At 41.9% G+C, this 15,733-nt stretch overlaps 1 protein-coding gene across 6 annotated transcripts in view; it reads left to right on the top strand.

Annotated features, from left to right (window-relative positions):
- The first annotated feature begins 7,264 nt into the window (after nucleotides 1–7,264).
- Nucleotides 7,265–15,733, top strand: part of EPS15 (epidermal growth factor receptor pathway substrate 15) — a 113,395-nt gene continuing 104,926 nt past the window's right edge. For 2 of the 6 annotated variants that reach the window (XM_045584592.1, XM_036447250.2), the window contains exon 1: nucleotides 7,265–7,400. In XM_045584592.1, the coding sequence (XP_045440548.1) occupies nucleotides 7,368–7,400 (33 nt within the window). In that variant the 5' untranslated portion in view covers nucleotides 7,265–7,367. The remainder of the gene's footprint in view (nucleotides 7,401–15,733) is intronic. The other 4 variants (XM_036447245.2, XM_036447246.2, XM_036447248.2 and 1 more) reach the window with 4 other exon arrangements.

Below are 15,733 nucleotides of genomic sequence, written 5' to 3'. Positions count from 1 at the left end.
TCCGAGTAACAGGCAAAGTCTTTAAAATGGCCTATAAGAACCTGCTTGATATGGGATACTCTAACCTTTCTTACTTCCTTGATGTTTCTCAAATCTACTAGGCACAGCCCTGCCTTACACCTGCTGTTGCTTTTGCCTTGATTTCTCCCCACCATATATACACTCTTTGTCTCTCTCTTTCTTACTTGAAGTCTTTTCTCAAGTGTTTCCTTATTCATGGGGACTTTTCTGACCACCCTTAAAATCTCAACCCTTCCCCCTTTTCATATACTCTCATCTATTTTTCTTCCTTCCCTGTATTTTTACTTTCCACCTGAGGATATATTTTCATTGATTTTTAGAAAGAGAGAGAAAAAGGAGAGAGAGAGAGAGAGAGAGAGAGAGAGAGAGAGAGAGAGAGAGAGAGAGAGAGAGGAGAGAGAGAGAGAGCGCACGAGAGAGACATTGACGTGAGAGAGAAGCATCAATTGGTTGCCTCCTATATGCACCTGGGCTGGGGATTGAACTTGCAACATAGGTATATGCACTAACTGGAATTTCAGACATATATGGGAGGTTGAGCCAACAAACTTGCCAGTAGGTTGGGTTTGGGCTGTGAAAGAAAGCACAGTATCATGAAGAAAAGCAATGAAGGCCTGAACAAGGCATCCTCTATTTGCGTTATGAGATGTTCAAGACAGAGTCATCATTTTGAGCTGAGACACAACTGTGATTATGGCTTCAAAAATATTTCACTGAAAGAGTTGTCTATTTGTCATTTCGTCTATATGTGGATTGTCTTAGTTTTCTCCAACTATGTGAACCTGCTAACTGTAGGACACTGTGCTAGGCTCTCTCACAAAACTTGCATTATTTAACTTCCCTCAAACTGTTAGAAGTAAGGATTTCTCCGTTTTACAGAATAGGAAACGAAGATGAAATTTGTAATTTGACTGAGGTTATGCAATCAGAAGGACTGTGCTGAGATTTAAAGTCAAACTTGACCCAAAGCCCATGCTCTTGTCACTACAATGATTCAAAGTTTCAGAATCAGAATTCCCCAAACTTTTTCTCCTCATTGCTTTGAGACTCTGTTTACTCTTAGGTGCCCTACTTTGGAGCCCAAGGCTGGCAGACAGGACAGCTTTGTTCTGTCTGTAGTCTGTCCTCCGACTTGCCTTGTGATTTAGGGCAAGCTTCTTTAATTTGATGGTGTCTCAGCATTCCCACATGTTAAGCAGGGCTAGTAATTAGTGATGGAGACAATGCTTTGAAATCTGCAGATGAAAGGAACTGAAGCCTTGAGTGCAAATATTTTTTTCTCACAGTGGGTTTCTTTCCTTTATTTCTCTCTTTCTGTCTTTATTTTTTTTCTTTTTCTTTTTTCTTTTTTGGCTTCTTATAGCTTCTAGAACCCTTCATAGGAAAAGCAAAAGAAAAGAGAAGAAAAGAAAAAGGAAGTAAATAGGGCAAGTGTAAAATTGCTTTTGCTTGTTTACTAGAAGGCAATGGAACTTTGGGGCCATAAATGTAATAATCCCCATTAATCTATAGTACTCAATAAATATTACTAATGGATGAATAAGTTTTATCCAAAAAATCATTAAGATGGGCTTTGGAAAACCACTAAAGCACTTTAAATGATTTATATTTTGTTTCTAGCTTCTTTCTTTAAAAAAAATATATATATTTATTGATTTTAAAGAGGAAAGGACACACACAGAGAGAGATAGAAACATCAGTAATGCGAGAAGAACATTGATTGGCTGTCTCTTGCAAGTCCCTTCTGAGGACCAAGCCCACAACCCAGGTATGTGCCTTGACCGGGAATTGAACTATGACCTGCTGGTTCATAGGTTGATGCTCAAACCACTGAGCCACCCCGGCTAGGCTGTTTCTAGCTTCTTATACCCTAAAAATTCTCCAGGAGGAAGAAAAAGGAGCTAACACTAATATAGTGTCTGCTGTATGCCAGGTATCTGGCTAACTTCTTTTATACGAAACCTCATTTAATTATCATAAGAGCACTATCGGATGGGTGCTATTATTAGCTTCAGCTTACAGGGGGAAACCATGGCTTGGTATAGTTCATTGATTTGTCCAAGGTTACAAAACTAGGAAGTTGCAGAGTCAACATTAGATCGAGTTGGGCCTTCCAAGCCTTAATTCAGGCTCTTTCCAGGACACCCCGATGTCCTGAAAAATTAGCAACCACGACAATTTTTGAACTATCCTATCCCACTCCGAGCGCATGTGGCATTTAGAAATCTCTCTTGCTTGTTCTTTTCTGTCCTTGGCACGGGTACAGTTATTTGTCTAGCACAATTGTTATTATTGTGCAGCCTCACATAATCTTTCTGCCCTGGGCAAACATGAACAATAGTGGGCTATATTTATGAAACCAGCAGCTTGAAAGCATGAGTTCCAGATTACCATTACAATTGTAGCATAATTTTTTTTTTTGATAGCTTAGACCATTTATGTGGAAGGCCTTTCTCGGCCTCATGCAAATAAATTGGTTCTTTGTATATTCAGAGAGCTCCTCATAGTTGGTTTTCCCCCCATCGTTCCAATCAATCATTCTGCATTTGTAAATGGTGACATCACAGATGTGCAGTGTTTAGGAAGAACTGATATGACAGTCATCTCCCAAAGTTGGAAAATAAAGGAATAAAAAAAAAAGCCCAGCTGTGGTTATTCTTTAGGGTGAATTAGGAAGGGAGAGTGGGAGTATAGAGTAGGATAGAAAGATGGAATGGTAGGCTAGTGAAAAACCTGTTCATCCTCTCAGTTCTCCTCTTCGGGATCATCTTGGGTTAAGGGTTATGATAAATCCATAGCTTCATCTTCTGCTTTTGATGGTCACAAGCACCATTTTATCAAGTCTCCTTGGGTGTGATCAATATCTACGGGACACCAGCAACACACCCTAGTGAAAAAGCACATTTGAGTCAGAAGACCTGTGTATAATTCCTAGTCTTATCACCATGAATTTGAACAAATTCCTCTTCTATAAAATAAAATTAACAACAATCCCTATAGGGTTGTTGTGAGGGTAAAAGCAGCAATTGTTGGTTATCAATATCCAGATTTAAGCCATCAGACATAGCTTTGCTTACCTAGAGAACACTACTTTTCTGATGACAGGGATATATATGTCAGGTGTTCAAGGCACTCCTTTCTTATAGCCGATGTACTACAAAACTGACTTAGTAATTGGAGGGTTATCTGAGGGGTAGAGGGTTAAATGGTGAAGTGATGTTGAAGAATGAATCCTTATAGCTACCTCTGTCCTATCTATTCCAGGCCAGGCTCTTTGTTAGGACGTTTATGCATGATTTCTAATCCTTACAAGCAGATATTATTATCTCCAATGTACCCATGAGGAACATGAGGTGTAGAGACAGAGAGACATTAAGTGGCCCTAATCCTTTTTGTCTGTTCCATGAAGCTCATTCTTGCCACAATGAATTAGATCATAACATATCTTCCATCAGCTACATTTTACTTTCCTAAAATAGATTTGGGATATGACCCAGTGCTTTGATGATATCTGGGACACGCATTCTCAAACTGTCATTGGTGTGTCATTTACAAAAATTCAGACCCAGAAGTTCTAGGCATTTTTGGGAGTTTAAACCATCATTGCCATCCCGCACCACATGTCAAGTTTTTATTTTTATTTTTAAAAAGTGTCTGTTGTTGAAAGTATTACATAGGTCCTCCTTCCCCCTTCCCCCCATCGATCTCTTCCAGCCTGATCCCTTTCCTCCTCCCCTAGGCCCGCACCACTCCATTTTCTATGTCTACTGGTTATGAATATATATATATACACACACACACACACACACATACACACACACAAATTCATTGGTTGATCTCTTCCCACCCTGTTTCCCTATTTTTATTTCTTAAAAATATTTTTTATTGATTTCAGAAAGGAAGGGAAAGGAAGCGAGATAGAAACATCAATGATGAGAGAGAATCATTGATCAGCTGCCTCTTGCACACCCCACACTGGGGATCAAGCCTGAAACCTCGGGATGTGCCCTGCCCGAAAATTGAACTGTGACCTTCTGGTTTACAGGTCAACATTCAACTACTGAGACACATCAGCCAGGCAAATATGTGTTGTTTTTTTACTTAGTATCAATCACACAATAATTATAAAATAATTTCTTATATTTCATCATTTTTTTACATTGAATTGCTTTCTTTTATATGGGAGAAACTGAGGTTCAAACAGGTTAAATGGTTTATCTGAGGTCACATACTAAATGACTACTATATTCTCCTTACTACCCTGCATTGGTTTTCTAGGAAACTCTATAAACCTGGGATTCTAGTCTAATATCTTGTATCTTATATGGTTTAGAAGAGTCTTCTGGAATTTGTGCTCCCAATAGCAATTTATTCTATGACTTTCAGATTTCTTATTTAAATTTGTATATCTACATATTTAGATATTTTCATGTATGTTATTTTATTCATCTTCACAACAACCCTAAGGTTGTACAGCTAGAAAATGGTAGAGCTAGCATTGGAACCTGGATGTTTCTGATGTCAAGTCCTATATATTCCACTATGCTATACTGCCTTGGTTATGAATTGTATAACCTTGGGAAAATCACTTAATTTCTAGGACCTTCAGCTACCTCATTTATAAAGTGGGTGTGGTGATTACTACCTTTCAGAGTTGTTGTGAAGCTCAAATGTAATAATGTAAAATAGAAAATGCAAGTAGAAACATCAGTTGTGTTCATAGCTGATAGAGGTACCGAGGTGGAGTGATGAAAAACAGTATCTCCTCTTCTCTCTTGAGTTAAGAATAACAGTCCTGGGCCGAAACCGGTTTGGCTCAGTAGTAGAGAGTCGTTTGCGGACTGAAGGGTCCCAGGTCCGATTCCGGTCAAGGGCATGTACATTGGTTGTGGGCACATCTCTGGTAGGGGTGTGCAAGAGGCAGCTGGTCGATGTTTCTCTCTCATCGACGTTTCTAACTCTCCCTCTCCCTTCCTCTCTGTAAAAAAAAAAAAAAAAAAAAAAAAAGAATAACAGTTCTGGCTGGTGTGGCTCAGTTGGTTGAGTGTTCTCTTGTGCACCAAAAGGTTACTGGTTCGATTCCTGGTCAGGGCACAAGCCCAAGTGTTGAGCTCAATCCCCAGTAGGGGGTGTGCAGAAAACAGCCGATAGATGTTTCTCTCTCACATCAGTGTTTCTCTCTCTCTCAAAATCAATAAAAAGTATTAAAAACAACAACAGCAGAGCAAAAGGAGCTCAAGAGAGACTTTCTTTTTTTATATAAATATTTTTTAAAATATATTTTATTGATTTTTTGTACAGAGAGGAAGGGAGAGAGACAGAGAGTTAGAAACATCGATGAGAGAGAGTCATCGATCAGCTGCCTCTTGCACACCCCCTACTGGGGATATGCCCGCAACCAAGGTACATGCCCTTGACCGGAATCGAATCCGGGACCCTTCAGTCCCCAAGCCGACGCTCTATCCATTGAGCCAAACCGGTCTCGGTTCAAGATAGACTTTCTTGAATTAAACAGTTGCTCACCAGACCTGCATGTCTCACTCTTCATGACTGGGCCTTGTAAAAAAGGAGTATTAACTGGGTCAGGAGTCTCTGGGGGCTTGTCTAGGATGTTTTGCCTGTGGTGGCAGGGGTCTAAAGACTTAGGTGGGGCTAACTCAGTCCTGGATCTTCTTGTTCATTTGGCCCTCCTGATGGGTCAAATGGGGACTGCTATGGTAATGATAACAGGGCATGGGCCTGATAGGATTGTGGTTTATTGTGTGGGAAGCCACCACACAATACTGAGAAAGGAAGACCAATTCTGGATAAGAACATTTATTGAAGCTTATTCTGTGCTAGACTAAACTGAGAGGTGGACATAGTTGCGAGTCAGCACTGTTCTCAAGGACTTTACAGTCTAGAGGGGTCACACAAAGCCTTCAACTACCTTAGGAACCAGGCAGAATATATTAAGGAACGTATCAGAGCAACCAAGAGGTGGGGTGGGAGTGCTATTTTTAATACAGTCAGGAACTAAGACCTTTATTGCGTGGATACTATGTGCTAGGGTCTGAGGATATAGAGGTATATCAGAAACAGTCCTTGTCATTCAGGAGCTTTCATTCTAGAGGGGTAGACAGATGTAAACAGTTACTGGGGTGATGATGGCTTTAAGGTAGAAAAAAATGTTGGAAAAAAGAGGAGAATGGCCCTAGCCAGTTTGGCTGAGTGGATAGAGTGTTGGCCTGCATACCCAAGGGTCCCAGGTTTGATTCTGGTCAAAGGTATGTACCTCAGTTGCAGGCTCCTCCCCTGCCCGGACCCTGGTCAGGGCACATGTAGGAGGCAACCAATTAATGTGGTTCTCTCACATCGGTATTTCTGTCTTTCCCTCTCCTACTCTCTCTAAAAATCAACGGAAAAATATCCTCAGGTGATGATAAAAAAAATAAAATTGAAAAAAAAGGAGAGTGTGTAACTGACTTGGGGAAGCCAGAAGAAACTTTGCACAGAAGGTGATACTTGAGTCTTGAGAAAGTAGAGTTTGCCAGGTGCACTGTGGGAGGAGTTAGGAGTATGTACTGTAGGCAACTGAGCAGGTCCCAGTGCTCTTTTATTGAGCAATCTTCGTGTGGCAGGTAGCAAGCGGGCAAGGAAAGTATTCCTTTCCTTTCCCTCCTAGATGTTGACTCCTGGAGGTGTGACTTAAGTCTTCTATTCCAATATCACATCCTAACAGCATATAGTTAAATGAAAGGTGTTAGAGCCAGACCTGGGTCCTATCCCAGCTCTCTAGTTAGCCGAATGACATTAGGCGTGGCATGTATTGTTTCGGTTTCTTCATTTGTACAGCTTATGCTCCGGGTCTCCCATTCAAAAACAAAGCATTTAGCACCGATTTGGGCCTATCTAAAGTACTGTTATTACTTCACATCATTGCATCATTTAGTTCTCACAAGAAACCTAGACTTTGGCTATATCATTTCTCTATTTTTTTTTTCAGAAGCAAGAAGACCTGCGTGAAGTCCACAGGAGAATCTGGAAGTTGGCTCCAAAGCCCGTGCTCCGCACCGGGTTTTCCCCAAGGGGCCCCTGGGGGACAGACTCCGATCCCGCGGCGCTAACTCCGGCACCAGGATTTGGGTGCGGCCGCGGCGTGCGCGGGGCGGGTGGGGCGGGGCCAAGCCAGAGGGGAGGGGCGGGGCGGGCCGAGGAGGGAAGTTGTCGAAGTTCGGGGAGACTCCCGCCCGCCCGCCCGCCCTGCCTGCCCCGGCCTCGCCTCCGGCCGCTCCCTCCGCCTCCTCCCCGCCCCGAGCCCCAGTCCGCCCGTCCTTCCTTCCCCTCTCGTGCATGATGGAAACACCATGGCTGCGGCGGCCCAGCTCTCCCTAACACAGGTAACGCCGCCCGCCCATCCGCTGGGCTCGGTCGGCCGGTGTCCCCGGTCGACCCTCTCCTTACCTCCCCCCGCCCGCCTCCGCCGTCCAGGGGTCACCGACCCGGGCGTTTTCTCTCGGCGGCGCCGGGCGGGGCGGCGCAGAGGGAGAGTGGAGAGCGTGTGTGCGGGAGGGAAGGCGCCATCCCGAGCGAGCCGGCTGCTCCGCCGCCGCGGCCGCCGCGACCCCGCCCGGGCCGGTGGGCGCCCCCGGCCCCGCCCCGCCCCTCGCGGCGCCCGGGGCTCCGCGCCCCTCCGCGCCCTGCTCAGCCGGTGCCCGGCCCCTCTCCCTCCGCTCCGCTCCGCTCTCACCCACCCAGGAAGTTTCCTGCTTCCAGGCCACCCTGTCCCAGGTGAGCGCCTGTTGAGCTCCTGCGACCGGCCTCGCCCCCAAGTCCGCCGGCGGCGGCCCGGCAGCGCGCTTCCCGAATGAGAGTCACCTTCCCGGGCCGGCCGGCCGGCGGCTGTCCTCTCCGGACCGGCCTGTTCTCTCTGGAGTCCGGCGAAAGTCCACCGTTCCCCAGCAGTTTCCTCCAGGCAGTCCCTGTTCCAGACAAGTCCCATCCTCCCCAGGTGCCTGCCCTGCTAGCCCCTGCCTCTTACCCCTCTTGTCAGGTTTCCTCCCACCCCCGAGGAAAAGTCTCTTCCTACTCAAGTCGGTTCCCGTGCCCACCGGTGGGCTTCCAGTTCATCGCTGTCCAAGCGGATCACCGGTGTGGTGGTGGTTCCATCAGTCTTGGTGCTGGGAACTTGACCCTAGACTAGAGATCACTCATCCTGGGGGCGGGGGGTGGGGGGGGATCGTCACCCAGTTAGGTTCTCAGGGTCTTTCCTCTTCCCCCTTTCTTTCTGTTTCCTTCAGAATCCCGTCCTGTGTGCTTCCCAGAAAAACCTCTTCACCATCACTCACTCTGGGATCCTCCTCCCTCCTCTGCAAAGAAAGCCAGCTCTCCTAGTCATCCCAGGGTGATGAGGGGACCTGCACCTGTCAGTCCCTTCCCACTCCTCTCTAACACCAAAACTCAGCCTAGTTTCAACTTCTCAGCGACTCCCTCCACAGCCTGTGGCCGGGGACTTTCCCCCACTCCCCTCGGGGCCCACCTCGCTAGCCTTCCGGTCTGCTTGGTAGTATCTTCCCGCCACCTTGTCGTCTCCTTGGCCTGGATTTGTCAGTGCTTATGAGACTTGAACACTGAGGTGTAGGGTATGCATTTGGGCTGGAGAGTTTTCAGTTATTGGGATGGAGAGGCTTTGGGGTGTTCCTCCTAGAACTCTAGGATAGACTGAGTGAAAGATGTCCTCACCGGGACCCAGGAATCACACGTAAGCATGTGTCTCCGGTGAAATAACTAGCTTCAGCTTGCAGGAGTTACCAGTCTCACAAATGCAGCCTGTTTATTTCCTAATTTGTTTAGTGTTGCTTATCCTATTTGGACAAGCAGGTAATGGGGAAGAATCCTTGGGATGTGGCAATGTCATCGAGGTGGTGAATCCCTCTGGAAGGGTCTCCCTGAAACCCAACTTCAAGGAATGGCAGCATTGACTCCTGGGAGTTCACTTTTTAGGAGGCTTGTGAGTGACTTGCATTAAACAAGATCTGGTTGGCAGGCTGTTGCCCTTGGCTCTCTTGGCCACTTTGGGCAGGACTTTTTTCCCCTCTTGAAGATTTTGTTCCCTTGAAGACTCCTATAGATTTACTTCTTAGCCGTGTTGTCTGCTTTATTCTCTCCCTGGGTAATACTGTGTTTTTAGTTTCTATTTATTAGCACTTGTCTCTGGAGAAAACCTTCTTCAGGCTCTGTCAGCTATATAGACAGTTAAATAATTTAAATATGTTTTTGTGTGGTTTTTATATAAAATATTAGCATGCACATACATAAATACTGAATTAGGGATATTATCCTGATACATTCATTGATTCAAATAAGTCAATTTAGAATATTTTGATTTTTAAGCCATGAAGAGGCAATAGGAAATTTGTAAAGGCACAAGATAAAGAATCTTCCCAAGTGTTAATATACTCCAGTGTGCCTCCTTGTTATTCTAAAACTTTGCTGATTTGTGTTTTTTAATTTAATATTTTAACTGCTTGAGGCAATAAACTGAGATAACAATGCAACTTGGTTTCACATTCATTATTAATATGTTTATGTCAACCCTTTTCCCCAACACACACACACAGAAAGAGAGAGGGGGAGAGAGGCTGACAGACAGATAGACAGACATAGGTAAACTCAAGAGAAAGAGAGCCTCCAGGGTTGGTTTGCCTTTTAATTCATCTCTCCTCCCTCAGTTCCCATGTGGAAGAAGGTGATTAATAAGCTTGTCCTCTGTATGACTGAAAATTCTAAAGGGCTTTTTGACAGTTACAAAGATTAAACAGATGCTGAAGTTAGTTTCCACTTCTGGTTATGAGATAATAATGGTTTTGGAGTACGTTCATTTGTTCAACTAATATTTGTTTAAGTACTTATCAAGTGCTAGGCACTGTACTGGGATTCTCTTATTTATAATATATTAGTGGCTCGGGGTTGTCCCTTAGCCTGGCCTGCACCCTCTCCAATATGAAACGCCTTGGGGAATGTTCGACTGCTGGTTTAGGCCCCATCCCCTAAACCTGCAGTTGGACATCCCTCTCACAAAGTGATACCTCTGGCTCCTAACTGCTCGCCTGCCTGCCTGATTGTCCCTAACCACTCTGCTTGCCGGCCTGATCACCCCTAACTGCCCCCACTGCTGGCCTGCTCACCCTCAACTCCCCCCCCCCCCCCCCCCCCCCCCCCCCCCCCCCCGCCTGCTTGCTCCCAACTGCCCCTACTGCCAACCTGATTACCCTCAACTGCCCTCCCCTTCTGGCCTGACCGCCCCTAACCACTCTTTCTCGCCCAGCCACCATGGCTTTGTCTGGAAGGTTTCCTGGAAGGTCTCCAGGTCTAATTAGCATATTACCCTTTTATTAGTGTGTGTGTGTGTGTGTGTATTTTTTTTTAATTTAATTTTTTAATTATTATTATTTTTTTTTTGCCTCTGTCAAGTAAGCAAAACTGACATTTGGGAGGAAATGTGAAAAATGTTTAATTTACTTCTTCCTTCCTCTTCCCCTGACTGCCAACCAACCTTCCAACTCCCCAACCACCAAAATAAATGAGCATACTTCAGATTTTAAAGAGGATAGACTATTAGAATAATCAAATGTTAGTTTCAGTTCCAGCTCTGCCAAACTTAACTCAGTGTATGACAATGTATGATACTGAGTTAAGTTTCAAGTCCTTAGTTTTCTTAACTTTAATATTTATTCAATGAATATTTGTTGAGCATTCCCTATATGCTAGAAATTATTCTAAGTATTGAGGATATACGAGTGAACAAAATAAATAACAGTCTTGGAGCTTGGAGACAAAACTTGGAGCTTACATTTTAGTAGGGGAGTTTGAATTAGCTGATCTGAGGACCTTTCCAACCAACATTCTTTTTTATAGATCATATTCTATGATTTATAGATTTAGTGGTGATTTTCCCAGGGTATTTCAGTGCTGGATAGCCTTAGTGTTTTCTAATTTCAGTTGTTTTCACCAGGTGCTCCTTTTTTCCTTGTCAATAAGAAGTAAAACTTGAGAAAGATCTTGTGATTTTTGGTGATGGTGACATTACAAAAAGATATTAATAATTCTCTTTAAAACATTTTACAGTTGCCCATTTCTTCCTCAAACCTGTATCCCTAATAATAACAATAACGCTATTAGCTTTTCATTGGGTGTTACTGTATGCCAAGAATTTTACTTCACTTAATCTAACATTTTACAAATGAGGGAAGTAATTTACATCAACTAGTAAGTGGCAGATCTAAGATTTGAACCAAGGTCTCTGTAGGACTCCACTATACTTTTCTGTGTGCTAGATGCTTGGCATTTTCAATCTTTCCTTGTATTTCTTATTCTCTATTTCAGTATATGCCCTATTGTCCTAATTAGGTAGAAAACTTGAGGATGGAAGCCATGTCTTGTGCCTCTGAATCTCTGGTGTCTTTCGTGTGTCACCTTTCATGCGAATGTTTAGTAGTGCTCTTGATGATAAAGGTTTTATTTTATTTAAATAGGCATGACATGAGTATTTTATTTTATTTTGTTTAAATATGTTTTTATTGATTCCAGAGAGGAAGGGAGAGGGAGAGAGAAAAATATCCATGGTGAGAGAGAATCATTGTTTGGCTGCTTCCTGCATGCCCGCACTGGGGATTAAGCCCCCAACCTGGGCATGTGCCTTTACCTCCTGGTTCAATCACTGAGCCATGCTGGCTTGGCCCATATGAGTATTTTAAGTAATCTTACAGCAGTTCAGCTGTTTTCTTGTTTTTATTTAATAAGGATTTAAGAAGTTTTCTTGTTTTAACTTAATAAGGATTATTTTTTTTTAATAATAACAAAGTCCTTAGAATGGGATTTAAAATAATCTTAGTATGTGGTCTAAAATAATAAATACTACAAGAATACTTTTCCTTCTAATTCTTTTTCTTAATTGCAAGAGTGATATAACTGCATTATATCGATAGAAAGTTTGAAAATTGGAGGAGGGGGGAAATCTCCCATAACTTTAGTTTCTGGTATTTTATTCTCAATTTTCACTAAAAAATTATATAGTTGTGTTAATAAATATATCACCATAGTAGGCTGGCTTAACAATTATAACAGTAAATACAGGGCAGAGTATGAAAATGACAATCTCATATTCTCAGGAAATTTGTTCTTTCATTGAGCGATATCTAACTGTTCTCAAAAATGGCTTGGAATGTTTAGCATTTGGGAGGAGTTGTCATAGTTGAAATTAATTAGGAACAGTTGGGTTTGTCCAATAGCAGGTCTCCCAGGAATAACAGAAGAGTATTCCTCTGTTTTCAGCAGACACAGACAGAATGATAACAGACAAATATGTGGTAGAAAAAGATTGAGCAGATCTATTTAGCAACAAATCATAGTTCTAATCTCCTCTGTCACTAATAATTTGATTTAGGGCTCAGTGTAAGGTGTTGTACTTATTTTTCAAGGAATTATAAAAACACTTTACATACTATTTTGTTTTGTAAGTTTTGTGAGTTTTGGACTTAGTAAAATTGGAACTCGGGGAAAACCAAAAGCAGGAAAATGGCCTGGGAGGAGGGAAGCTGGGGTTGGACAGAGAGAAAGATAGGTAATCTGGCTACTTGGAGAAAGAAATGAAAAATTAATCCAGGCAGAGTTCATTAGGCAAACCCATACCCTGGAATTTTATTTTAAAGTGGTTTAACACTCAAGAAGATAAAATATTGTGCCTTGCATTAAAAATTATGTTTATTAGAAGCTTGTAATAATCTGAGGGATGTTATAATTTGAATGGTGTATTAAAGTGGAAACATTCTATTTAGACAAATTACCTAAGTCAGTTAAGCATGCATAGAAAAAAGTCTAGCCGGGACCGGTTTGGCTCAGTGGATAGAGCGTCGGCCTGCGGACTGAAAGGTCCCGGGTTCGATTCCGGGCAAGGGCATGTACCTTGGTTGCGGGCACATCCCCGGTGGAGGATGTGCAAGAGGCAGCTGATCGATGATTCTCTCTCATCGATGTTTCTAACTCTCTATCTCTCTCTCTTCCTCTCTGTGAAAAACCAATAAAATATATATTAAAAAAAAAAAAGTCTAGAAGAAAAAAACCCCAAGATTTTGTAATAGCATGGTTGTAATCTTTATTTGCCTTCTTTTCAATAATGCGCACGTATTCTTTCTATAATCAGCTGATTTAGCATTTCTCTGACAACTTTTTGAAAATGTACTCTTTTAAATTGAAGTCAATAGCTGTAGGTAAAGTAAAAAAAAAAAAAAAAAATCTGTGTTCTAAGATTGCATCTACATTCAGGTTTCATGTTAAACATTCCCATCTTTTGGTTTACAGAAATTGGTCAGAAGAATGATAATAATAATAATTATTGTAATTGGTTTGGGAATTCGTTCAAATTTATAATCTTGTGTTCTGCTTTATAATTTACAGAGCACTTTATGCTCTTCTGTTTGATCCGTAATAACCAATGAGCTAGGCTATTATTAACATAATTTCAAGTTGGAGAATGCTGAGGCTCAGAATTTGTGATTTGTTTAAATTTCACAGTCAGTAACTAAAATAGCCAGTATTAACCCATATTAAAAAAATTCAAACAATACCAGCGAAACTCTCCTTCCTGTTCTGGGCCCTCAGCCCCATTTTTAGAGGCATTTATTCTTGGCAGTTTCTTTTGTGTGTATTTCCAGCAATAGTCTGTGATGTATATGCAAATACATACATATTTATGCTATATATGTATTTTTTACTTTTAGTAAGCTCCATATTGTTGTGTGGCTCATTATCATTATTATTTTTAAAGCTTAATTGATTTAGATTGCTCTATACCAACACATATAGATTTCCCTCATTATTTTCAAAACTTTAGGGCTTTCCCTTATATGAATATGCTATAATTTATTTAGCCATGTAATGATGGACATTTACGTTGTTTCCATTCTCTTGTTATTACTGGCAGTGCTGCAGTGAATACTCTTTTTCACATCTTTTACATGTGTCTGAGTATGTGCATTAGTTTTAAGTAGGTATTATATGTATATGTCCAAAGGAGATATATATGTATATGTATATGTACACACACACACAAAGGAGATATATATGTATATGTATACACACACACACACACACACACACACACACACACGCGCACGTGTGTTTTTGTCTTCACCCGAGGCTATTTTCTCCATTGATTTTTTTAGAGAGAGTGGAAGGGAGGGAAAGAGAGAGGAGGGTGGGGGGAGAGAGAGAGAGAGAGAGAGAGAGAGAGAGAGAGAGAGAGAGAGATATCTATGTGAGAGAGACACGTTTATTGGTTGCCTCCAGCACATGTCCAGACGGGGATAGAGAATCAAAACCACTACCCTTTGGTCCTAGGGATGACTCTAACCACTGAGCAAACCTGCCAGGGCAGGATATTTTTAATTTGAGTAGATAATACTAATTTGTATTCAGCAACAGTGTTTGAGTGTGCCTTTTCTCCACAGCTTTATCAACATAGTATATTATCAAACTTTTGATCATTGTCAACCTTATAAAAATGATATTTGTTAAAAGTTGGCCTCTTATTGTGCTTTCCTATCACATAACTGTGAACTTTTTAATATTTTGTCCAAGAGTAAGAAAGAAATGTAAGAAATATCTTTATGATATAAATAATGCTTTCATGAATTGAGGTGCAACCTTCTATAATAATAAAAGCATAATATGCTGATTAGACTGGACGTCCTTCCGAAGGAAGCCGAGGCTGCGAAGGAAGCCCGGGTCCTGGGTACCTGCTGGTGGCCGGAGGGAAGCCCGGGTCCCTGGTGCCAGAGAGAAGCCAGGAGAAGGAAGGCCTACTCTTGCATCAATTTCATGCATCAGGCCTCTAGTTAAAAAAGTAAAGGTTGAAGCTCTTTTATTTATTAAAAAAAAATTATATATATATATATATATATATACACACACACACACACATATATGTGTGTATATATATATATATATATATATATATATATATATATAATTTTATTTCAGAGAGAGAGAAATATCAGTGATGACAGAGAATCATTGATTGGCTGCCTTCTGCATACTCCCTACTGGGGATTGAGCCTACAACCCAGGCATGTGCCCATGACCAGAATCAAACCTGGGACCCTTCAGTCTGCAAGCTGACACTCTCACTGAGCCAAACTGGCTAGGGCAAAGTTGAAGCTCTTTTAAAAACTTGTTTTTTTATGGTACAAATATACAGAGAAAAGTTAGCCTCACATCCTCCCCCTTTAGATTGGGGATTTTGTAGTGGTAATTTAATGATACTAAGAGTTTTCCATCTGAAATAATCAAACTGTTTATTGTTTTCAGTAAAATAAGAATTTGGCCAAGAACTTATGTTTTCTGGGAAAACTTCTATATCATAATACTTTGGATATTTTTAGATCATGGTTTCTCAACCTTGGCACTGTTGACATTTTGGGCCAGGTAATTATTTGGTGTGGGGGCTCTCTTGTGCATTGTAGGATGTTTTGCAGCGTCCTTATCCATGAGATTCTAGAAGCACTCCCCAGTTGGGACAATCAGAAGTATTCCCAGACACTGCCAAACGTTTCCTGAGACAAAATTGCCCCTAGTTGAGAATCACTGGTTTAAATGTTTACTTTTTAAACTTAGTTAAAGCTTATATGAGTTACAGAAGTATGAGCTTTCTTAGACAGGGACAGAGGGAATATTT

The sequence above is a fragment of the Pipistrellus kuhlii genome, unplaced genomic scaffold (genome assembly GCF_014108245.1).
Source record: "Pipistrellus kuhlii isolate mPipKuh1 unplaced genomic scaffold, mPipKuh1.p scaffold_m20_p_2, whole genome shotgun sequence".
Lineage (NCBI taxonomy): Eukaryota > Metazoa > Chordata > Mammalia > Chiroptera > Vespertilionidae > Pipistrellus > Pipistrellus kuhlii.
Note: the sequence above shows the minus strand (reverse complement) of the source record. Positions and strands in the feature narration are given on the sequence as shown.